General features: G+C 42.3%; 1 protein-coding gene across 2 annotated transcripts in view; it reads left to right on the plus strand.

Moving 5' to 3' along the window:
- The window catches only part of LOC125904253 (rho guanine nucleotide exchange factor 2-like), a 281,117-nt gene that overhangs the window by 183,188 nt on the left and 70,779 nt on the right, over positions 1-27,150 (plus strand). For both annotated transcript variants that reach the window (XM_049601541.1, XM_049601542.1), the window contains exons 13-14: positions 8,679-8,755; positions 8,889-9,061. In XM_049601541.1, the coding sequence (XP_049457498.1) occupies positions 8,679-8,755; positions 8,889-9,061 (250 nt within the window). The remainder of the gene's footprint in view (positions 1-8,678; positions 8,756-8,888; positions 9,062-27,150) is intronic.

Raw genomic sequence — 27,150 nt, forward strand, 5'->3', positions numbered from 1 at the left:
TTGCCTTTTTGGGAGGCTTAACATACCCGAAAACTCATGAAACTTTGCACACATCTCAGAACTGGAGAAAAATTTGATATTTTAAGGGTCTCATGTGCGGGTTCCAAAAAATGGCTCAGTAGCGCCCCCTATAAAAGTTTGAGGATACAGCCCCTGAAGCTAGTTTAACCTACATGTATGAAACTCGGCAGGCTTATGTAACGCCCAGAGACGTACAAAAAAGCCTCTTGGAGGCATGCTCTAAACCCAACAGGAAGTCGGCCATTTTGAATTTACTGTGCAATTTTGGTGCATTTTTGGCCATTTCCAGGGGTCATAAATGAACGAACTAGTCCTAGAGATTTCATCCGATCGACTTCAAACCTTGGTCTGTCCCATCCCAAGACATTGAAGATGAAAAGTTATCAAAAACTTGAGTTTTCGTCAATGCGTGTGACCGTGAGATGGCGTCAAAGTTATGGGTCTCGCCACTAAACAGGAAGTAGTTTATAACGCCAGCATACATTGTCCAATTTTGGCCAAACTTCACAGGATTGATGCCAGTCCCGCCCTGAACACATCTACATGTCAATAATTAGAGATAAACATAGCGCCCCCTACTGGCAATGGGAAATGTCATGTTTTAGACTTTAATGTACATCTCCTACAGACTTGACCAGATCCACTTCAAACTTGGTGAAAACAGTCATAAGACGTTGATGATGCTTTATTGTGGAAACTGCGAGTTTTCGTCGAAAGGCGTGGCCACGGCCTGGCAGCAAACTTTGATGTTTCGCCGTGATGATAAACGTTGCTGTAACTTGACTCCACGTGGGAATATCTTGCCAAAACTTCACACATATGATGACAGTCCAGCCCTGAACACATCTACAGAGGAATTTTGAATCACCGCCACAGCGCCACCTACTGGCAACAGAAAGCTACTTTGTACATTCTTTGATGTCCCTCTTCTAGCAGGTTAATCAGACCCACCTCAAACTTGCTGGTCTAAGTCCTTAGACCTTGATGATACTTAAAAATGAAGCTTTTGAGGTTTCATCAAACGCTGTCACCATGGCGCCGCCTTGTTCACCATCAAACACGATGTTGTTTTGAAGGGACAAGGGATGCTTGAAAACTCACCAAACGTGGCATACACATCACAGGTTGCAAGTCCTGTTGTCTGATGTGATTTTTGTGCTTTGATGCACCAAGATGGCTCAGCAGCGCCCCCTAGAATATTTCAATTAAGCAGCCCCCAAAGCTGCTTTGACCTGCATGTATGAAGCTTGGTAGGCACTTGTAACACTCTATTACGTACAAAAAAGTCTCTTGGAGCCATGCTCCAAACCCAACAGGAAGTCCGCCATTTTGAATTTACTTGTGCCACTTTTGTGCGTTTTTGCCCATTTCCAGGGCTTATAAATTAACGAACTTGTCCTACAGATTTAATCAGATTGGCTCCAAACTTGGTGTATGTAAGCGTGACTACATTGTGACCAAAAGTTATCACAGGATTTGCCCAATTTTGAATGGCGCGCCCGCTGAAGCGTTGAATCTTGAGGTCTCGCCATGAAAAACGAAATTGCTGTAGCTCTGGCATAAATGGTCCAATCTCCACCAAACTTCACATGATTCATATTAGTCCCGCCCTGAACACATTTTCATTACCATATTCCGTGATAGTCATAGCGCCACCTAGTGGTGACAGCAAGTAGGTCTCATCAAACATTTATCTTTTGATTTATCTGAAAGTTACATGCTGTGGTGTGTATTTGATGTACAAAAACATGATGTATAATTAGTGCGCTCTCCAACTCCCTCTAGTGGAAAGAGGAAGTGATACAAAATGTGAAATATGTCATTCCAGCACTGTATCAAAGATATGCAGAGTCACTCCTGCATGCGATGTCTAACTTTGACAGAAATGAACGACGAACTGACGCGTCAGAAGGTGTCCTGCCATCCCCCCTGAGTTGTGTGAAGGTGTGAGGGCCCGTTCATCGCTGCTTGCAGCTTTAATTATTATTATCATTTTTTACCCGACTTTGTGTCCCAATTTCGCCCCTTTTCCAAATTTCAAAATGCTTCTAACTTTCCACATTCGTCCGGCCACATCCGAAATTCGATATTTTTGGGCGGTTGCACATGGTCGATGCAAAATGCCAAAATAGCACCCCCTAGAAATTTTCAAAAACCCCTCCCCATTGGGGTTAGTTTGTCATAGGCAAACGAAATTTGGTACACACATGTATCATACCCAGATGCACAAAAAAGTCTATTAACGTCATCATAAAATCCCAACAGGAAGTCGGCCATTTTGTTTTGAATTTTGTTGTTACGGCGATTTCCACAACTTAAATTTGAACAAACTACTCCTAGGGATTTCAAAGTTGGTACAGATCATCCTGAGAACATGCTGATCAAAAGTTATTAAAAGCTTTTCTCTAAGTCAAGGGGCGTGGCCGCTAGGGCGTGACAAATTTTGGCAACTTTTCGTTTTCTTGCCATCGAATTTCGAACAGCTTTCCCGCCCATATACTTGATCTCAGCAGCTTCTAACTTGCTGAACACCCTGAACACCCCGATATGTTAATATCCCATCTTACTCATAGCCCCCGGTGGTAACAGGAAGTGACCAGTTTTTACTTGAACATACTGCCACATACTTGACCGCATCAACTTCATTCCACTTCTAATGCATGCAGAACAAGTTGGTGAAACTACCTTGTGAACGCTGTGAAGCTATGCCTAATGGTGTCCATGTGGTGGCGTGGCGATTATCGATCCCTCGCCACTAAATACGTTTGGCATTTTGATGGCTTCACCGACCTCATGTCTTCATGAAAATTGATACACAGGTCAAGAATGGCGAGCTCTCTTGTCATTTTGGCGTGATTTCCACATGTTGTATTTTAATGAACTAGTCCTAGGGATTTCATCCAATCAACTTCAAATTTTTTACAGATCATCTAGAGACCATGCTGATGAAAAGTTATTAAAAGCTTTTCTCTATGTCAAGGGGCGTGGCCACTATGGCGCCTCCCTCGCCACCAAATACGTTTGGCTTTTTGATGGCTTCAGCGACCTCATATCCTCATGAAAATTGAAACACAGGTCAAGAATGGCGAGCTCTTGCATCTGATAGGGGTGTCCCCCATGGGGGGGGGACAAAATGCCTCTATAGCGGCCCCTTGAAATTTTCAAAAAACCCTCCCCACAGGGTTTTTTTTTTTTTGGAGTTTGAACATGAAAATTGGTACACATGTGTATGTTATCCAGACGCACATAAAAGTCTCTGGTACCAATCGTCTACTCCAAACAGGAAGTCTGCCATTTTGATTTTGACTTGTCATTTTGGCATGATTTCCATGTTGTATTTTAACAAACTGGTCCTAGGGATTTCATACAATCGACTTCAGATTTTTTACAGATCATCCAGAGTCCATGCTGATCAAAAGTTGTGCTCTGCATGTCTGTAGGTCAAAGGGCGTGGCTGCTATGGCGCTCCCATTTTTGATCCTTTGCCATGCATATTGAAGCAGCTCTCTCTCCCACATAATTGATCCAAACTGCTTCAGAATTTCTGTACATGACAAGAGCCCCACCCTCAACACCTCCATATGCTTGCAGGCAATCTCGCTCATGGCGCCCCCTTGTGGAAACAGGAAATGCCATCTTTTACACTGACAATCACCAACCTCAAGCTCCTGGCCTGATCAGCTACATTATGTGGCCACATGACGATCAAGTTGATGAATCTCCACAGTGACACACGTGTCCTGTCATGTTGCAGGCTGCCGCGGTGGCGGCTTTTCATCCTTCGCCAAGGAACATCAACTTGGTATAAATCCTTCATGCATTGTACGATTTCCTCGAAATTTCACATGTGTGATGAGGGTCCACCCCTGAACGCACCTGGCCACATCTGGTTACGCTCGTAGCGCCACCTGGTGGATGAACGAAACATTGATTTTTTTTTCGCTCCTGCCAGGTTTTTTCTCCCTTCACGCTTCGCACCACAGCCCCCGCGTGCCTCAGGCCCCCGCAGTTGCATGGGGGAGCAAGGGCCCAATGTGAAGCTACATCTAATGGTGTCCATGTGGCGGTGTGGCAGCGTGGCGACTATCGATGCCTCGCCACTAAATACGTTTGGCATTTTGATGGCTTCAGCAACCTCATGTCCTCATAAAAATTGATACACAGGTCAAGATTGGCGAGCTATTACATCTGATTGGGGCGGCGCCCACTGGGGGGACAAAATGCCTCTATAGCGCCCCCTTGAAAAACCCCTCCCCATAGGGTTTTTTTGGAGTAGGAACATGAAAATTGGTACGCATGTGTATGTTGTCCAGACGCACATAAAAGTCTCTGACACCAATGGTCTACTCCAAACAGAAAGTGAGCCATTTTGATTTTGACTTGTCATTCTGGCATGATTTCCACATGTTGTATTTCAACAAAGTCGTCCTAGGGATTTCATCCAATCAACTTCAAATTTTTTACAGATCATCCAGAGTCCATGCTGATAAAAAGTTATTAAAAGCTTTTCTCTATGTCAAGGGGCGTGGCTGCTATGGCGCCTCCCTCGCCACCAAATACATTTGGCTTTTTGATGGCTTCAGCGACCTCATATCCTCCTGAAAATTGATACACAGGTCAAGAATGGCGAGCTCTTGCATCTGATAGGGGCGTCGACCATGGGGGATAAAAAATGCCTCTATAGCGCCCCCTTGAAATTTTCAAAAAACCCTCCCCGTAGGGTTTTTTCTTGAGTTGGAACATGAAAATTGGTACACATGTGTATGTTGTCCAGATGCACATAAAAGTCTCTGGCGCCAATGGTCGCCTCCAAACAGGAAGTCAGCCATTTTGATTTTGACTTGTCATTTTGGCGTGATTTCCAAATGTTGTATTTTAACAAACTAGTCCTAGGGATTTCATCCAGCCGACTTCAAATTTTTTACAGATCATCCAGAGACCATGCTGATCAAAAGTTGTGCTCTGCCTGTCTTTAGGTCAAAGGGCGTGGCTGCTATGGTGCTCCCATTTTTGATCCTTTGCCATGCATCTCAGCAGCTCTCTCTCCCACATAACTCATCCAAACTGCTTCAAAATTTCTGTACGTGATAAGAGTCCCGCCCTCAATGCCTCCATATGCCCATACGCAATCTTGCTCATGCCGCCCCTTGTGGAAAAAGGAAATGCCCTATCATACTTTGACTTTGTCTGATTTGCTCGAAACTTCACATGTGTGATGAGGGTCCGCCCCTGGACACACATGCATGCTTGAACAAAACATTGCATTTTTTCACTCCTACCAGGCTTTTTCGCCCTTCTCGCTTCGCGCCACAGCCCCTGTGTGCCTCAGGCCCCCGCGGTTGCATGGGGGAGCGAGGGCCCAATCACAGCAGCTTGCAGCTTTATTTATTATCATTATTATTATTATTATTATTCTTTTTTTTTGCAATAATGAAACCTGTGTAGGAAAGGCAAGGCAATTTCATTAATAACACATTTAAGACCCAAAGTCAACCCAAAGTGCTTTACGGATTAGTCAAACAAGTGCAACCCAGGAAGGGCTGAAACAATTCATAATATTGATTCAAGAAGAAGTTGATCTATGGATTCCAATATCACGATCTCAGTTACTTTAGAGGGCTTCCATCATACAGCATCCCTCTGTCCTTGACTCACTTGAATGTGAACTCTGTTGATGCTGCTTTAACTATACACATATCAATTATTGTCCACGTTATATTTTTTATTTATACTTATATCTTTAATCCTTGTTTTATTTTCAATATACATGTATACTTGCAGACTAGCCTCACAGGGGCTAGCTGATACACTATAACTCATCAAATTAAAAATATAATTATTAGCAGATTTAAAGAACTGCCACCTGATGAACAGCTGATGAGAGAGCAGATACATAGACAAGCGTGCAAACTACACTGAGTTTCCCAAAGGTAGAGGAAGTTGAGTTAATAAGAGTATGTGAATGTGCATTTTTAATTGTTTGTGCTAGATAATAGTATTTTCTATGGCGGTCACCTATAAAACCCACACCGAAGAAATTGCTGAGGGGCTTTTAATTTGAAATGATACAGGAAGTATGGTAATATAACGGCATGATACGCATGTGAATTTATTTATTTTTTATCAATAAAAATAAAGAGAATTGATTAATTTTTGATTTATAACTGGTCCCAAAGGAAATTTGTCTTGGACACATCACACATCACACATCACAAAGGATGACATGGTTTCATCAGTGTTATCATAGCTTTTTGGTACACAGTGGCTACCGTTGTTGCAATACGCATTTGAAACACTGATTTGCTAGAGTGCACTATCCGTTTGAATGCAATATATGATTTCAATGTTAGATGGGAGAAATTCCTACACACTGTGGCTTTAACTAAGGTGCTAGGGTGAGTACTTGTGCAATCATTTGTATATAATGTAAATAAAAGGGGCAAGCTAACACACCCTTGGGCACCCCTGTGTTAATTACTTTAACCTCAGACAATGTCTGGTTGAGTTTTTTTTTAGAAGGATGTGTGGCCGCAGGGTATTAAAAGCAGAGCTGAAGTCTACCAGTAATAATCCAGCATAGGCCTTCGGATTTTTAAGATGTTGTAGAATAAGATGGTATATAGTTAGAATTGCATCATCAGTTCTACGGTTGCTTTTGTAAGCAAACTGATGGGTATCACTGGTCAGAGTTAGATGCCAACTTCCTTTGCTTGAAATGAGCAGATACCATTGTGAAAGCAAGGGCATAATGTGCCTGCTTAATATGCTTACTTTGATGAAGCCCAGTGACTACTGAAAATCAAGCCCCACCGCTATTACAGTATTATGGTAGTTGTTTTCTCATTGAAATGAGGGGCGACAGGAGAATGCAATTAATCACTTTGCAATAATGGTGCAGTGATAATGTTTGTCTGCAGCACTGAATGGATTAGAAGACAGATCATATGAGACACATTTAACTTAAACAGTGAGGGTGGCTGTTGATCGGATGGCTTGAACCGCTCTTTTGCCGTAAGGGATCCGGGTGCACCGGGGCTGACAGAGGCTGGAGGCAGAATGAAGTGCTGGTTCGGGGTGGATGCCAGCTCCAAGTAGAGGCTGGCCAGCTGCATGAGGAGGCCTGCAGTGATGAGGACGCTGACGAGGCAGAGGCCGAAGCTGAGGTAGAGGCCGAGGCATATCCAGGGACCGAAGCAATGTGTGCGTGGAAAGCTTGGCCGAAGTAGCCGGGGACTGTGCGTGGCAATCTAGATGTACATATGCAAAGTGTCCAGAGGAAACAGATCACGTTACGTGTAGTTTGGGCTCATATCTTGAATCCGTACACGTCACTGAGTTCAAGACTGAAGATGGAAATAGAGAATGAAGTTGTGCGTTGACAATACTGACTTTTAACAGGCAAGATTGCCTGAAGAGGAGGACGTGATGAGTGAGAGATGAATTCGCTTCTGCTGAGGAATCGCACATTGGCTTGGTACAATCAACAAGAGACTGAGAGAAAAAGGTTAGGTGAGCAATTGCCGTAGAGATTCTGCCTAAAATTTTGGCTGACAGCAGCAGAAGAAAGAGCAGATTTAAAATTTTACAGTGGTATCCTGATTGGCTGAGAAAGAATGTGGCAAAGTTTGATTGGATAAGTAAAAGAGTGAACACCCATAGTCAGCTAATTAACAGGAAGCAGTGGGAGTTGTGAATGAATGAGCACAAAAAAGTCTTCCTGATTGAGCTTACGCTGAGCTTCATATAAGTTGGATAGTGTGGCTTGGATCTCCTTTCTCTATAAGGTCAGCACTGTCAAGGTGGTTTGCAATTGCTCATTCATTCATTCATCTTCTAACCGCTTCATCCTCTTGAGGGTCGCGGGGGGGCTGGAGCCTATCCCAGCTGACATCGGGCGAGAGGCAGGGTACACCCTGGACAGGTCGCCAGACTATCGCAGGGCTGACACATAGAGACAGACAACCATTCACGCTCACATTCACACCTATGGACAATTTAGAGTTATCAATTAACCTAGTCCCCAATCTGCATGTCTTTGGACTGTGGGAGGAAGCCGGAGTGCCCGGAGAGAGCCCACGCTGACACGGGGAGAACATGCAAACTCCACACAGAACGGCTCTCACGCCCGGGATCGAACCGGCAACCCTCTTGCTGTGAGGCGAGAGTGCTAACCACCACACCACCGTGCCGCCCGTTTGCAATTGCTCATTGGCACAAATTTTAGACACCAAAGTTCTCTGCACTGGTCCAGTCAGAGAAAAGTACCTAAACTAGGAGACACTTCAAAGCTCCTGAATGATGTGTAATGTTATTTAATGACAAGAATTGTAGCACAGACTCTGACTCCATGGCCCAAGTAGTACAAGGCCAGAGCAGATCCTGGCAGTGTGCACTGCAGGATAGCGTCTCAGCCTGCCTAAGCATACAAGCATATACATTATCTAGCTGTTTAAGGCCTATTCACTGATAGCCATGGTTTCTTGTTTTCCTCAAGATTTCCTTTGCATTTGGTTCTTGTTTGGGGGCTTAAACTTTTTAAAGGTAGTTTGGTATGGCTTCAGGTTCACATGTGCTCACATATATGCTTCATGGAAAAAAATAACAACTTGTATGTGCTTTATTGTGTGCTTGTATACTTTGTGTCTGTGTGTGCGTAGATATACAGGTCTTATTGATGACAGACATCCTAGTGTTTCTGCAGGAGAAAGACCAGAGATACATATTTCCATGTCTGGTAAGAGAATGCACTCACACATTAATAAATCATTTGTCACGCAGATGACTGAGAAGACAAGTGTTTGTTTTCTTTCTTTTCCTCTGTCTCTCTGTATTACTTTCTTCAAACAATCCTTTCCTGTGTGATTCAGGACAAACCTCCAGTACTGTCCCTTCAGAACCTTATTGTGAGGGATATAGCCAACCAGGAGCGAGGCATGTTCCTCATTAGCGACTCCTCTCCTCCTGAGATGTATGAGTTCCACGCTGCTTCCAAAGAGGACAAGAACATCTGGATACGCCACATCCAGCACACCGTCAGCAAGTGGGCAAATGCACCAACACATACACACAGATATTTAATTTTAGCTCCAAAAAAAAGAAGAAAAAAAGACAAAAATATGTACATTTGTTGCATGCATTAAAATCGTGTTTACTGAAAATTATTTACTCATGTTGAATATACTAAGTTCTTATTTGTTAAACTAACATCACTTTTTAGTGTCAGATCTTTTTTATATATACTTTGCCCCTGTTGTCCCTTTTTGCGTCCTTTAGTGCTCTTCTTACATTGTAGGCTGCTGCTTTATAATTGTTAATGTTTCAAGACTACAGTCCTACATTGTGAGCTGCAGTGTTTGTTTATGGCATCCTGGATGCTTTTGATTGAGGAATGATTTAACTGTAGTTTTGGATACAGTTGCTTCTGTTGTTTTACAGATTACAGCCACAATAAACTCAGTGAGTTCATTGATGTCATCCGTTAGGTTGATCATGTGGTATCCTAGAACTTGCTTCAGGCTGCAACAAAGGGTGCAGACTGCAGGGCGGCTTCTGATTGGCCTGGCTATAGTTTGTTTACACACTTTGATCTGAAGACAGCTCAGTCTGTGAGCAGTTCAGGTCTTTACAGAGATTTAACAGGGCACCTTCTGTGATTGTTTGTGGTGCAATGTATTCAGCTTCAATAATGATCGATGGGAATTCCCTTGGTAGAAAGTGTAGTCTGTATTTGACTGACAATAACTCCAGATAAGGTGAGCAGGAACAGAGTAGCATCTTGATATTCCTAATGTCACACCAGTGCTTATTCACCATAAAGCACACACCTCCTCAGTTTTTCCCCCAGAGTCCTCTGTTCTGTCACATCAATATAATGAAAAAGAGTCACCTGATTGAATGCTGCTGTTGTGTGTATCAGGATTTAGCCAAGTATTGGTGAAACAAAGCACATAACAGGATTACACACACATAACATGGACACACACACACAGCAGCCATCAGTATAAGATGATGCAAAAAGAGACTAAATTACAGAGCACAAGTTAAAGGAACTGATGGGATCACATTTCACTTGAGTTGATACAGATATCTGATATTTATTTAGAACATTTAAAAAAAAGACATGAACATACAAACAAGCAGACAGACAGAAAGTAATATTTACAAATAATGGAAAGCATAATGAAAAACAATTGTCAATCTATAGTTACTATGATTGGCGTGTCCCAGATCGCTCTTAGTGCTAAGAGCTTCTTAAGAACGCTCTTAAGCCTCCTGTGAAAGAAGAACGTTTCCCAGATCGCTCTTAGCGCTAAGAAGATCTTTCACTAAGAAGGAGTTGTAAGATCGACCTGACCCACTCTTAACAGCCTTCTTAGCGACCAAACCCTCAAAGCTCCAGCCGCAGCAGGAACATTAATATTACCCTAATCAAGGAGATGTTAAAACAGTGGCGCACCGTATTTATTTTGATCTGTTTTAAACTTCAGATTTATATTGTTTAGCATTAATTGGTGACAGAAAAGAACGAATTTCATTCTGCAGGGAAACGCGTGTCCTTACTGTGCATATTGAATCTTGAATCTATATGTTTTATGAAGACCCTGTGTGCACTCAAAGCTGTGGTACAAGTTACCCACTGAAATCTGGCGGAAGATAAATAATAATAAGAAAAATAAGTATGACGAATAATAAGTGTGTTCCTGTATGTGCTGTGCACATCAGGCTGGAAGAGGCACATGCGTCATGCTTGAGGCGCACATTACGCACACTTTACAATGTCACAATTTTATTTAGCAGATGCTTTTATCCAAAGCGATGTACATCTGAGTATTAATACAACAAAAGCAAGATCTAGTTAGAAGAAAACATCATGATTAAGTGCCCAAAAGCAAAGTTTGAGTCCGATAGGAAATAGGTGCCAACAGGGAGTGCACAGAGGCAATGAGGTTTATTTTTTAAATGTAAAACGTCTGCAATCTGTTCAGTCAAGTGCAAAAGTGTTCACTTTACATATGTCATGAGTAGTCTTTAGGAATAAATCATGAAATTATATCAATTCCCTGGGGCCATCTGTGTGTAGATTTGACACCCTTACTTTATAATGTGCAATGATTCACACAACACATGGTTAAAAAGGAAACCAAATTTATTCAAACATAAAATAGCCTAAAGTGGTGAGACCCCTCCCGTCACATGGGTTCTGCATCACCTGCAACGAAGGGAGGTTGTTCAGGTGCAGGTGGTAATAGAGGGCCGCCGGGTGAGGCCACCCTGCATGCGGATGCCGGGCCTTGCTGGTGCGGGTTGGCACACGGGGACAGGCCTTGAGCTTGAGAGTGTGCAGGGGACGTCTTCATCGGGCAGACTAATGCTGAGGGGCAGGGAGGTTGGTTGAGCTGCTCTGGCCCCGCTCCCAAATGGTTCATCCTCACCCGAGTCACTGTGGGACCAGAGGCCCTCGTCCCCCAGGACATCTATCCCCCATTGATGCCCTCAGAGGCAGTCTTGCCAATTATTGACATGACCCTATCGTCAGGGGTGAGGGTAGTGTCGCCAGGTCCACCACCACCTATGCCCTGGCTCTCTCGCCTGGCACTTGCAGCCTTCTTTTTCATTTGGCTCTGAAACTCCTGCTACTTCATTCTCACTGCCACCCAGTCTCGCAGGACGCAGGGGCTGGAGTCAGCCATTTTTTCAGCGATGGCATGCCAAATGCGGTTCTTGGCCACTAAATTTTTTTCCCTTGCTACAGGCAAGCTAGGAGTTTCAGCGGGCAACGCTGCCTCTCTTCCCACGGCAAGCCAGCAGCAAGCCACGGGCTTCAGCGTGCATTGTTGCTTCTCATCCTGCAGCAAGCCACGGGCTTCAGCGTGCATCGTTGCTTCTCATCCTGCAGCCACGGGCTTCAGCGTGCATAGTTGCTTCTCATCCTGCAGCAAGCCACGGTCCTCGGCGTGCAACGTTGCTTCTCATCCTGCAGCAACCAAGAGCTACAGGTTTCGGAGGACATTCCCTGAGCAGTTTTAGGCTACAACGTGAGTCCTCAGATTAGACTGTGTGTATTTATTATGCCTCAGGAAGTTGATGGGTAGAATATAAGACACGGATTAATCATAACAAAAAAAAAGTGTGTAGAAGATATAATTGAATGTGCCAATAACAACTGCTATCGTTTGCTTTTTTCGTTTGCAAGACTGAAAAGTGAATTCATACCATATATTACACAGACTGAGATTGTTTAAGATTTATTTGGTTTCTATAAGTTGAGAAGCTAAACTCAGGTGCTGACAAAGTGTTAAGAGTGTTATTCTTGGGCTGTTTTGGTTCTTCACTGCCAGTTACAGCTGTTATATCCCTGTAAATTATCTTACTCACCTTGCCTTCTCCATATGATAATTCTTGAAGGTTCAAAATGTCTCAAAGTGGTGATAGTCAGTCTGATGACGCGTCACAAGGGCAAGAGGAAGGGGAGATAGATGAGGGAAAAGGTGTAGCATCTGAGAAATCTGAGACAAAAATAAGAAAATCCTCTCGTGAAAGGCGATTAACACCTAAAATGCAGGAACTGAAAGAGCAAAAGTTAATTCAAATGGAGAAGAAGTTTAAAGCAACATATGAGAATTGGAAAAGAAATGTAAAAGACATTCGTACAAGGTTAAAGCAAGTGTGCTCTGAGGGTGACATGTGTAACATGATGGATGAAGCTGAGAGGCTAGAGTCCGAGTTAAAGGAGATATACAACAGCATTCGACTCCAAACAGCACCAAGTCAAGAAATTCGGAGAAAAGTTGATGCATGCTCAGCTGTGACAGCAGACTTACTGCAATTGATGAGAGTGCGTCTAATGGAAGAAGGAGGTGAATTTGATGCTGTAGCAGAAAGATCAAGGTTACGCATGCTACTTGATAATGATTATGCTAGATCCATATATGGATCTGCAGCCTCCAGGGTTACTGCACCCATCTGCCACCATCCTGACCATCCCTCCAAGTCACCTAGCATTTCAGCTAAGAAAGCAGAAGGGGCTGCTCAGTTGGCTGCAAAGAAAGCTGAAATTGATATGGAAGCGGCCATTGAAGCTCAGCGTCAGCAGTTGAGGAAACTTGAAAATCAGAGAGATATTGAAGTCATGCAGGCAAAGTTAAATGTTTACACTGAAGAGGAAACAAAGGAAAGGGATGGGACATGCAGTCCTGTACACAGCAAAGTGAATGATGCAAGCCCATTCATTGTGCAAATTGTGCAAAATGAGACAACATTGGTACAGACATTACAAGAGTCATTAGCTCTTTCTCGCCTTCCAACACCAGAACCTACTGTCTTCTCAGGTGATCCTTTGAAGTTTACAGAATGGAGCACAAGCTTTAAAGCTCTTATAGAGAGGCGATGCTCTAACCCTGCAGATAGGCTTTTCTACTTACAAAAGTACATAGCAGGGGAGGCAAAATCTTCTCTTGAAGGCAGCTTCTATCGGAAAGACAAAGAAGCCTATCAACAGGCATGGGAAAGACTGAACGCCAGATATGGTCATTCCTTTGTAGTGCAACGGGCCTTCAGAGAGAAGCTCAATAGGTGGCCAAAGATTGGTGGAAAAGAGTATGTCAAATTGAGAGAGTTCAGTGATTTCCTCCAAACGTGTAGTAATGCTATTCCTCATATAAAGGGTCTACAGGTTCTGAATGATTGTGAGGAGAACCAGAAAATGCTGGTCAAACTTCCTGAATGGGTGACTTCCAGGTGGAACCGTTACGTCACAGAGCAGCTGGATCGGGGCAATAACTATCCAAACTTTCATGAGTTTGCGTCATTCATCTCTAAAGGGGCACGCATAACATGCAATCCAGTGTCATCCTTACATGCTTTAAGGCACTCTACAGAGATACCTATGACGGAGATGAAGCGCTCAAAAGCAAACACATTTGCCACAAATGTGAAGGCCCCAGTTCCATCGAGCTCCACAGCCAAACCTGACTTTGATGAAATCAAGTCAAGAGATGCTGAAAAAACGAAGAAATGGAGCCCCCCCTTACAAAACTCAAACACAGGCAAGTGTTTTTGCTGTGGAGAAAATCACTCCATACATAAATGCAAGAGGTTAATGGAAATGACAGCAGAGGAAAATAAAAAATGCATACATGAAAATAAGCTGTGTTTTGCATGCTTGAGAAAGGGTCACAATTCTAAGGACTGTAGAAACAGAGCCATGTGTGGCATATGCAGAAAGAGTCATCCATGAAGATTGTTCCCAAACAGAGACACCATCAACACAAAATACATTTGATGAAAGTACATCCTCACTATCATGCTGTGTGAATGGAGGGGAAGGTGGGAGCACATCAATGATTGTGCCAGTGTGGATCTCAGCACCTAACGCTCCTGATACTGAGAGCCTAGCATACGCACTACTGGACACACAAAGCAGTCACACATTTGTTGATCAGGAGGTGTGTGAAAAGCTCCAGGCAGCAATGGAACCAGTTAAACTCAAGCTCTCCACAATGATGGGGAAAGACTCAGTGATGAAGAGTCAAAGAACATGTGGTCTCAAAGTCAGACAATTCTCCTCAAACATTTCCATTGACTTGCCTCCAGCCTACACGAGGGACTTCATTCCTCTTGACCGCGCACATATTCCCACCTGTCAAACAGCCAACACATGGAAACACCTTGTTGTCATAGCCCAGCAGATATCCCCACTAATGGACTGTGGTGTTGGATTATTGATTGGCTATGATTGCTCCAGAGCTCTAATTCCAAGGAAGGTCATCACTGGAGGTGACTATGAGCCTTACGCCATTAAAACCGACCTCGGTTGGAGCATTGTGGGAAGCGCGTCACAGTGTGTGAATGCTAAAGATGTGACTGGTCTTTGTCATCGGGTGTCTGTCAGAGAGTTACCACCTATAACACCATCTGCTGTCATTAAGGCTCTTGAGTCCGATTTTGCAGACAAAACCAGGCAACAAAAGCATATCTCAAGAAGATATTTGCTTCCTGCAGATCTTAAAAAGAGGAATCCAGCAAAACGAGCTTGGTCACCTTGAGATGCCCCTTCCCTTCAAAGCACGTCCTCACCTCCCAGACAATAACACGCTGGCTTTGGCCCGGCTGAAGCAACTTAAATGGAAGCTGGACAGAAATCCCAAGTTCAGAGAGGACTATGTGAGGTTTATGGAAGACGTTTTCAAAGATGGGGATTCAGAGAAAGTAAACAGCCAACCAGAGCTGGGGAAACTCTGGTATATCCCTCTTCAAGGAGTGTACCACCCCAGGAAACCAAACGAGATTCGGGTGGTTTTTGACTGCTCGGCAAAGTACGAAGGCACCTCATTAAATGACCATCTGATAACAGGACCCGACCTTACAAATGGTCTCACAGCCGTACTGTGCCATTTCCGTAAACATCCCATTGCGGTCATGTGTGATGTGGAGAAAATGTTTCACAGATTTCATGTCAACAAAGAAGATAGAGACTATTTGCTGTTTCTCTGGTGGGAAAACGGGGACACCAACTCAGAACCCACAGAATACCGCATGAAGGTGCACCTATTTGGAGCATAATCTTCCCCTGGCTGCGCCAATTATGGCCTGAAATACCTTGCCAGTCAGAATGAGAAAGAGTCCCCCTCCACAGCTAGCTTCATCAGGAACCATTTCTACGTTGATGATGGAATCATAAGTGTGGAGACGGTCGGTGAAGCAATTGAGCTAGTGAAGGAAGCCCAAGCTGTGTTTGCCAAAGGAAAGCTGCACCTTCACAAATTCCTTTCCAACAGCCAAGAGGTGTTAGACTCTATCGATGTTGCAGAACGTGCTGCAGAGATGAAAAATGTTGACCTCAACCATGATGACATACCAGTGCAAAGAGTGCTAGGTATAAGATGGAACATTGAAAATGACAGTTTCTCCTTTAAGGTGTCACTTGATGAGAAACCAGCGACACGAAGAGGGATTCTCTCAATTGTGGCCTCTTTATATGACCCTCTAGGGTTTCTGGCCCCATTCATCCTTGAAGGAAAAAGGGTGCTGCAGGAGATGTGTCAGCGAGGTACAGGGTGGGATGAACCACTACCCAGGGATCTGAAGTCAAGGTGGGAGACTTGGATGAAGGATCTGGAGAACCTTGAGAAAATTGAGATTCCAAGATGCTTCATACCTGACAGATTTGGTGAAGTCCAGAGAGTTGAACTTCATCATTTCTCTGATGTGAGCAGTCAAGGGTATGGCCAGTGCTCTTACATCAGATTGGTGAGCAAAGAGAAAGTGCACTGCTCCTTGGTCATGGGCAAAGCGAGAGTTGCTCCAACCAAAATACTCACCATACCAAGACTGGAGCTAAGCGCTGCAGTAACCTCAGCAGCTGCGAGCAACATGGTAAGGGAGGAGCTAGAGCTCAAGATAGATGAGGAATATTTTTGGACGGATTCTCGAGTGGTTCTCGGTTACATCAGCAATGAAGTGCGAAGGTTTCATGTCTTCGTTGCAAACCGCGTCCAGAGAATTCGAGAAACCACTGACACAAGACAATGGCACTATGTCGACACAGGAGAAAACCCTGCCGACCATGCCTCAAGAGGCCTCAAGGTGGCTGACCTCATCGACTCAAATTGGCTTTCTGGTCCCAAGTGTCTATGGGAGAGGGAGATTAGCCACAAATCAGGTTACGTCAGAGCTGCTGGTGGGAGATCCAGAGGTAAGGACTACACAGGTGCTGAAAACTGAGGCTGCAAGGCAATTCGACATCCAAGGGCATCTGCTACGGTTCTCAAGGTGGACCACAGCGGTCAGTGTCATCGCTCGTATCCAGCGGTTGGCTAAGAGGATCAAGACCACAGAGCCTTTAAACGTGGAAGAGAGAAGGCAAGCTGCACTGACTCTCGTTAAGCTTGCACAACAAGATGCCTTTCAAAAGGAGTTGAACATGCTCAGCCAGAAATCAAGGAAGCTGCCTTGTAACCACCAACTCTATCAACTTGACCCGTTCCTCCAAGATGGTATAATGAGAGTGGGAGGAAGGCTGAGAAAGGTGCTTGTGGCTCTTGAACTGAGACATCTAATTATTCTCCCTAAAGATGGTGCTGTCACAAACCTCATCATTGCACATCATCATGACAAAATTCAGCACCAAGGCAGGGGACAAACTCTGAATGAGCTAAGAACCAATGGTTACTGGATTGTTGGTGGAAGTAGAGCTGTAGCCCAATACATCAGGCAGTGTGTACAGTGCAAGAGAGCTCGCGCACCACCAGAGGAGCAACGGATGGCGGATTTACCTAGCGACCGCGTTGATCCCACACCACCGTTCACAAAATGCGGTATGGACTGCTTTGGTCCCTTCCACACCAAACAAGGTCGTCAAGAACAAAAACGGTACGGCCTTCTCTTCACATGTCTTTGCTCCAAGGCCGTGCATATAGAGATGTTGGAGGATATGACGACCGATGCATTTATCAGTGCCTTAAGATGCTTTATTGCCATCTGTGGAGCTGTTCGACACATTAGATCTGATCAGGGCACTAACTTCGTGGGAGCATAGAATGAAATGGCACAGGCTCTGAAAGAACTCAACAAGGAAAGACTGGCTTCCTACCTCGCAGATAAGTGTGACTTTCAGATGAATATGCCACACTCAAGTCACACCGGAGGCGTATGGGAGCGTCAAATCAGGACAGTGAGAAGTGTACTGAACACAGTCCTGGTCAACAGTGCTGGAAGGTTGGACGATACTTCCTTAAGGACTTTCTTTTACGAAGCTATGTCCATTGTAAATAACCATCCGCTCACTGTCGATAACATCAGCGATCCCACCAGTTTAGACCCGCTCACACCAAATCACTTGATCACAATGAAAGCCTCTGTACCACTTCCCCCACCAGGCAAGTTCAGCCAGGAAGACCTGTATGCTAAAAAATGGTGGAGAAGGGTCCAATATCTGTCAGAGCAATTTTGGCATAGATGGAAGAAAGAATATCTATCAAACCTCACTCTCAGACAGCGATGGCTTGCGCCAAGGCGTAACGTGGGTGTGGGTGATATTGTGATCATCAAAGAGGAGGACGTCCCTCACAACGAATTGGAACTTGCCAGGGTTGTTGAAGCACATGAGGATGATGATGGACTGGTACGGAAAGTGACAGTGCAGATGGGAGAACGAAAGTTAGGAAAAAGAGGTGAACGCCTCAACCAGCTATCCATCATTCAAAGACCCATTCAGAAGTTAGTGGTTCTAGTTAAGAGTAGCTAAAAGGAGAAAAGATCAGTCATTGATTAAATATCTCCTTTCTGAGCAAAAGGTGGTCAATATACAGTAGTACATCCATAACTGGGCATTATTTGTGTAGAAGTGTAAATTATATTGTTTGTTATTTGTATAGTTGAATTCATTTGTTGTGAAAAAGAAAAAAAAATCATATGGTTCATTTTCAATAAAGACACAACAGAACAATGCTTGGAAATTACCATTGATTACTTAATGAAAAGTGTAAGTGTATTTAACATCTTCAGTTGTGTTGCTCAAAGGTAATTTGGTGGGAGTGTAGCTGACGCTCATAACTGTGTATGTGGGTTGCCATGGCAGCACCGGAAGTCAGCATGTGCGACGATATGTTTGATATCTGATTTGTTTTTTTTTTTATGATATGTTTATGTACATTTATGGTGGAACCCTGGGCGTGTAATTTGTGGTTCTGCTGCAGGGCCTTGTTAAAAATATTTCTGCTTTTTTTTTTTTTTTTTTTTTAATGTTTATGAGAAATACGTCCTTGAGTCACATGAACCGGAAGTGATAAGCGAGAATTAGAGAGAGAGAGAGAGAGGAGTGAGGATGAAAACACGGCGAACTTTTGTGCTTTTAAAACTGTCTACTGCTGGTTCTCAAGGCGAACACGGTAAAAAATTGTTTTTGGTTAACTTTGTTGAGCATTTGTGTTGACAAATAAGTGACTGAAATGGATGTTATGTGATTATTGAAGCGCTTTATTTGTTTCTAGTTTTCACAGTATTCCATGACTCCGAAGAGAAATGATTGTGGACATCAGTACGAAGCGTGGATTTTTTCATGACCAGAGTAGATACATGTTACCTGTAATTACACAGACACACAGCAGGGAATTAGTGCGTTGGGTAGCAGCTGTGTGTTTTCACACATCGCACATATACCGTATGTCACATTAACTTTTTTACAACTGTCAGCGTGCTGCCTGTGTGTTTCCATATTTATACCTGCCGTTTTGTCTGATTCTCAGCGTAGATTGATAAAGTCCATAAATCTGTCAATTTTGTCCTTCCATGAACTGGTCACGTTAAGATGATCATTAGCATAGACACAGCGTTGATGAATGCAAGTAGGATACAATATGGTCGGGATAATTTAATTTAATTTTTTTTTTTTTTTTAATTTTATATACTTCATTAATCCCCCAGAGGGGAAATTCAAGTTTTCACTCCGTTGTCATTAACACACAGGTCCAAAATACACACATGCACAAACAGGACCTATACATGCACAAAGTGGAGAGATGTCAGAGTGAGGGGGCTGCCTTGGTCAGGCACCCCAAGCAGGGGGGTTCAGTGCCTTGCTCAAGGGCACCCCGGCAGTGCCTAGGAGGTGAACTGGCACCTCTCCAGCCACCAGTCCACGCTCCGCATTTGGTCTGGACGGGGACTTGAGCCGGCGACCCTCCGGTTCCCAACCCAAGTCATGGACTGAGCTACTGCCACCCCCAGTACAATTTTATAGCTTTTTTAAACAGACCCAGCCTTTTAAAACAGGACGGCCTCCACCCAAACCAGGAGGGATCACGGCTTTTATCAGTTAACAGTGACCTGACCATCCAATCCTGCACCACAGCCACCTCCTGACTCACTGTTCACACACGCAGACCCTCTACCCCTCATCCACCTCCACCCTCCTCCACTACATGTTGCACAACACACACTTCTCCCTCAGTAGCACCTTCTCTGCAACCAGAAACACAGAACATTCACACCATAAAGACTATCATTACACATAGAAAGTTGAAACCCAGGAATGTTTTTAGACCTAACCGTGTTTTTAACATCCCTTTGAAACGTCATGGTGAGCACACGCTCAGCACAAACATTAAAATGGCAGTGCTGAACGTGCGCTCCCTTTTAAACAAATCTTTTATCATAAATTATTTAATTTTAGACAATAACCTAGACAGTATTCTCCTTACAGAGACATGGCTTGGCACTGACGCACCTGTTGTTCTCACCGAGGCTTCCCCACTAAATTTTAACTTCTTATATTCTATTAGGGGGGCAAAAAGGGAGGGGGAACTGCATCAATAACAAAAACCACAATGTCCTCAAACGAAGTTTCTTTTAACAGCTACACATCATTTGAGCATCATGCCTTTGTTTTTAGCAGCCCTCCTATCCTTTGCATAATGGTTTACAGACCACCCCGGTACTCCACTTGTTTCATCAGTGAATTCTCTGAACTATTATCAATCATTCACTCCACCTACAACAGGATTTTAATAACTGATGATTTTAATCTACACATTGACAACACCTCGGACCCAGTATCCAGAGAATTTTTAAACCTCTTAAAGTGTTTGGATTTTAAACAACATAGCACGCAGCTGACCCGCAGCAGAGGGCGCACCCTGGATCTGGTCATAACCTATGGCCTGTCTGTGGGTGTGTCCTCTGTTGTGGATCTGGCTGTGTCCGACCACCATTGTGTGTTTTTTAACAAAACCAGTTTTAACCAACAGGAGGCCCCGGTGAGAACAGTGAGGAAACGATACCTAACGTCTGAAGTGGCTGCAAATTTTAACAACAAACTCAAGTCAACCCTGGACTCAGTGGCTCCACTTTTAACCAAAACAATTAGAACAAAACCTACAGCCCCATGGAGAAATCAGGAAATCAAACAACTGAAAAGATACTGCAGGAGTGCTGAGAGGAGATGGAGAAAATCAAAACTAACAGTCCACTATGAAATATTACGTCAACATCTCAAAACCTACAATAACGCAGTCAAACAAGCAAGAATTTCCCACTTCAAAAAATCTCTGACAATAAAAGCAATCCCAAATTCCTCTTCTCCACAACTGATATCCCATCCTACTATTAAATGGAGAAACCTCTGTCCCTCCGTCTATCATCATTTGTTTTCCTCCTCACTGCTTTGACCTATTTCTCTGAACTTGCACATAGGCTTTCATCTTGGTCATGTGTAGATAGCCACAATGCCATTTTTACATTTTTCCCACATTTCTACTGTTTATATTCGCGTTCTTCCACTACACATTCATACTGTGAGCACCATAAGCAGCACGAGCTGCGCATGCGCAGAGGCCACAGACCACACTTGCGGATAGAAACCACTTGGAAAATATCTGCGCTCGGACCACAGGTTATAGCTGGGACATGCAATTTCAAGCACCAACACTTGCTGAAGACTAAGGTAATTATTTTACTGAACGAACGTGTGTCTGTGTCTGTGTGTGCGAGCCAGCTGTTACGTATTTTCACTTTACTGACATTAGCCTACAAACATCACAAACTAAACATTGCGCTGTGCACTTTGCACTGTTTCTTTCATTCTTTCTCCGTGTTGTGCACGCGCGTGCCTCCGTGCTGTCAGCCAAAACTATGCTCCATGTATTTTGCCATAAAGCATGTTTCTAAATACAGTGTGCATTGTTTGTCTTACATTAATATTTATTACACAGTGCATTTACAGTGCTCTCATTTTGCATCTCCTCTAATATACTGTTTTTGATTTCTTATTCCTCGATACATAACACATCCCTGGGTATGGACTAGTTTTAACAAACAGTAATTTTAACAGGTCACCTAAGACAACAATCAATGCCCTTTGTAAGAACTTTGCAGACCACTTCAGAAGTAAAATCAATGACATCAGATCCAGTCTTTTATCTCAACAGATTCTAACTGTCGACACACCTGGATCATTGCTTTTACCTGAAGAAACACTGCAGAGTTTTGCCCTGGTTGATGTGAGGACACTTGGTCGAGTTTTCTCCCAAGTAAAGCCCACAACCTGCCTTTTAGACCCAATTCCCACACCGTTTTTTAAAATATTTTATGGATTCTTTGACTGTACATGGTGAATTGCTCTCTTCAAACGGGTGTCTTCCCGACCTCCTTGAAAACGGCGGTGGTGAAGCCCCTTCTGAAGAAGAGCAAAAAGTAAACAATTTTTTAGATACAAATAACACTTTAGAGAAGTATCAGTCTGGTTTTAGGATGAACCACAGTACCCAGACAGCCCTTTTAAAGATTTTAAATGACATCAGGTGCAATTTAGATAACCATAAACTCACAGTCTTGGTTTTATTGGATCTAACTGCTGCCTTCGATACAGTAGACCATCACATTTTATTAAATAGTAATAAACTGAGGCACCTAGTCGGCCTCTCTGATACTCTGGTACCTTACTGATCCACACTTCTTTGTAAGTATGGATACTTGTTCCTCAGGAACCCACGAGATAAAGTGTGGGGTCCCCCAGGGGTCAATTTTAGGTCCAACTCTTTTTAATCTCTACATGCTTCCCCTGGGGGACGTCATCAGGAGGCACAGCATCAGCTTTCATAGTTATGCTGATGATACGCAACTGTACATCGCCGTGTCTCCTGATGACACAGGGTCAATTGATGCCCTTTTTAGAGGTTTTAGTTTTGATGCATTTTATGTCTCTGTTTTAGATCATTCTTACCTAGCTATTAAATTAATTTTATGAGCTAAATAGCTTTTTGTTTATTTGGTTCATTTTATACCTTTTAACCGATCCTACTGTTTTAGTCCCTCAGTTTTTAGCTCCAGTGTTTCCTCATGGGTGCCTACCACACTGAGAGTTGTTCCTGGTCTACCGATGGGGGTGCCGTCCCGTGGACAGCTCTGGCCTGGGTGGCTGAAGGGCACTGCACCTCGGTGTGGAGCCTCCTGTCTGCCTGGGTCGGGGTGGTCTCTACGGCGGCGCTCCCTGTGGCCGTGGACCATGGGCCCTCTCAGTGTGGACGGCCCCCAGAGGTGGCTTTTTGCTTGCCTCGGGTCTCGGTGCTTGGCCATGTCTCTTTAGTGATAGCTAGTGTGTGTGGGTGTGACCGCGGGCGTGTGTGTGTGTGTGTGTGTGTGTGTGTGTGTGTGCGTGCACGTATGTGTATATTTATGTATCTCTATGATGGGTTTTCTCTTTTGTTTTTTGTTTTCTGTTTTGGTTCTTTGTTGTTTTTAACCTCTGTGAGGCACTTTGTGTTACTGTTGTATGAAAAGTGCCGTATAAATAAAGTTGATTTGATTTGATTTGATTTGATGATTTACACAGCCGAAATGGAGTGGGAGGAAGTATAAAATTATTCAAATATAATAATAATAATATAATCTCACCCCTTCTCCATAACTCATCGAATGCAATGAAAAAGACAGCTTCCCAATATAGATAAACTTTAGCCTTTTCTAAATATACAGTTTTTATTACCATTTAACTTTGTCACACACAAAATAACTTGTAAATATATAATATTAATTAACATATATCTATCTTACAAAATATAAACTTGTCTTAGTATGTAATATAAATTAACAGTTCTCCATGACTTACAGATATGAACAGGTCTAAATGTATAATATATATATAAATATTTATATATATATATATATATATATATATATATATATATACACACACATATATAATCTTTGCCTTACAAAATAAATATAAATATTACATATATATCTTAATCAACTTGTCCTGCTATCTTTTTATATTTTGATAAATTAATATATAAGAAGTCCATACCCAGGGATGTGTTATGTATAGAGGAATAAGAAATCAAAAACAGTATATTAGAGGATATGCAAAATGAGAGCACTGTAAATGCACTGTGTAATAAATATGAATGTGAGACAAACAATGCACACTGTATTTAGAAACATGCTTTATGGCAAAATACATGGAGCATAGTTTTGGCTGACAGTATGGAGGCACGCGCGTGCACAGGGCCATGTGCGGACACACAGGTACACACATACACACGCAACACGGAGAAAGAATGAAAGAAACAGTGCAAAGTGCACAGCGCACTGTTTAGTTTGTAACGTTTGTGGGCTAATGTCAGTAAAGTGAAGATACGTAACAGCTGGCTTGCGCACACAGACACAGACCCACGTTCATTCAGTAAAATAATTACCTTAGTCTTCAGCAAGTGCTGGTGCTTGAAATTGCATGTCCCAGCCATAACCTGTGGTCCGAGCACAGGTGTTTTCCAAGTGGTTTCAATCCGTAAGTGTTGGAGATAAAGGCTTCCCAGTCAAACTGTGGTCTCCGCACATGCGCAGCTCGCGCTGCTAATGGTGCTCACAGTATGAATGTGTAGTGGAAAAACGCGAATATAAACAGTAGAAATGTGGGAAAAATGCAAAAACAGCATTGTGGCTGTCTGCACATGACCAAGATGAAAGCCTATGTGCAAGTTCAGAGAAATAAGTGAAAGCAGTGAGGAGGAAAATGGATGATGACAGACAGAGGGACAGAAGTTTCTCCATTTAATAGTAGGATAGTAGGATATACAAAATATGAATATACATAATTCTTCCTGTATATACATATGTCTACACCCACATACCCATAAATGAATAACTACTTATTTACATATTTATACATTGTTATTAACAGAAAGATAGAAATATATATATATATATATATATATATATATATATATATATATATATATGTATATATATATACACATATATATATATATATGTATATATATATATATAATGTAGAGAAAGTAAAAAGTAATCCCTGTGAACAACTAGTGAATTTAAAACACCTTCTTCAGTCCTGTACCTCCCGAATATCATGTCTCTATACGTTATTTTATCTGAGTTGTATATTATATAATTCCACATGAGAAAGAAATGACAGATTTATGGATTGATTACATATATTAAAGGAACATTATTCCATGTAAACTTTTTCAGCAGCCAAAAAGGCCCAGGAGCCTAAGGGCGAGGTTAGGGCAGAGGTTTGTTTTGAAAAGTAAAGACACATCATGTCCGACTTGCAATTACACATTGGTTTCAGCACACTGATTTTCTCTGATACTGATCCTCGAGACTGCGTTGCCTTTCAGCTCCATGAAAACCATTATTGCTGTAAAGGTGTAGTTGAGTTCAAGAGGATAGTTTAGGTTCAAACAAAATAGCTGCAGCAAATGCAGATACCCAGTCTTTCAACACCACCTTGCCCTTAAGGACAGTCCTGATGTCCTCTGGTTTATGCACTACTATCTGGTCTTACATATTTCCTAAATGGTTTCCTTATGGATCCCTGGATGAGAGCTTCATGATCTCTACCTGTAGAATGCACATTTACAAAGTAAAAAAAGATGAAATCAAATTAAATATGCATCATAAATATTATGCAAATATCTGCATTTAATGCTAAGTCAGACATAGTCAGGAACAACATCTGTAGAAAGCCACTGTAAGTATTTTTTTTCTCAACATAACATGAAACACACACATGCCATATCCCTTCTTAACATGAAAAACACTGAGGACAAAAGCCACAAACCTTATTCTTAAGTCCTGATGAAAATAAAACAAGTTAGAAAATCATTTGTGTTTTTTTTTTCACCATTCTCTAACACTGTAGTCTCCGTTCACTAACACTGTACTCATGTTAGAAAGAGATCTCTTCACAGCCAGTATGGGAAGGAAGAATGATCCAGACACCAACTACTCTTTCTCCCTACATAGACTATGTATGTATATATATATATAGATATCTATATCTATATCTATATCTATATATATATATATATATATATATATATATATACACATACATGCTATAAGTGTAGCCTAGGCTATATATATTTACACAGTTTCTATCTATCTATCTATCTATCTATCTATCTATCTATCTATCTATCTATCTATCTATCTATCTATCTATCTATCTATCTATCTATCTATCTATCTATCTATCTATCTTTTTATTTTATTTCCTTGTTCAGCCACTATTTTTAACACTTCTACAACAGATCATTTGTTAGCCTATAATAATAGGATACTTGCAGCTTTATGTTGTTAATGAATTTAAAACATAAATTTTAAGGTCAAGAAAGTCATACTTTGTGGTAAAACTGTTGAGATATAAGCTTTTTAATTTTAAAGACTAAACAGGAGGAGGTCGCGTATGTGATGTCATAGCTTTCGCCCGCTTCCTGCACCTTGGCCTCCCTGCTGAAATTCCACTGTTAAATGATTAATCGATTTATGATTGAAGATGTCTGTGTGTTTTACGTTGCAATTACGTTTTTGTTTTTTGTTTTTCAAAAAAAAAGAAAAAAAAAAGGCTACAGTAGCCTAATTAAGTAGTAAGTAAACAATAATGACCCCAGGGGGGTCTGAGGACTCAAACTCACCATCCATGGCACATAGTTTGATCGCATATGAATTAATGTATTAATTAAATATCGCCCATAAATAATGATATATTAAGTGGGTTAAGTCATAGTGACCTAACCATTAATTAATTAGGCTAATGGTGTGGACCATTAATTAATGATGAGTTAATGGTGAATTAATGTATTAAATGTATAAATGTGAGTTAGGCCTATACCTCAATATCTTAAATCAAATTGTTCACGCTATGAGGCTGATGTGGGCAATTGCTCATGAAATAGCCTTCACTGCAAGATAGGGCGGACATTGAAAGAAACTAGAAGAGTTGAACTTTCCATAGCTGTGAGCTGCATGTTGGAGCGACATCCCAGTGCTGAGAAATACAGCATTGAATTAACGTAACAGAAATCGTCTGCACACACATTTGCCTACACAGGCTAGCCTACTTATTTACATAACTTATGAACTCGTTTGCACAGATATGAAACAAATGGAGGAAGAACTGAAGCAGCTTTGTGATGATGCTACTCAAATATTTTCACACGTTATGAGGATGGATCAAACTTATTCTGCAAAGTAGCCTATGGTTTACTAATTTCCGATTTAACTGTTATCACAGACTTGTCTCTCTGTTGTATAAATCAAAAAGTTCATATCACTTTGTGACTTGCTGCATATCATAAATAAACAGCAGATCAACCAAAGTATTTT

This window comes from Epinephelus fuscoguttatus, linkage group LG17, assembly GCF_011397635.1.
Source record: "Epinephelus fuscoguttatus linkage group LG17, E.fuscoguttatus.final_Chr_v1".
Taxonomy (NCBI): domain Eukaryota; kingdom Metazoa; phylum Chordata; class Actinopteri; order Perciformes; family Serranidae; genus Epinephelus; species Epinephelus fuscoguttatus.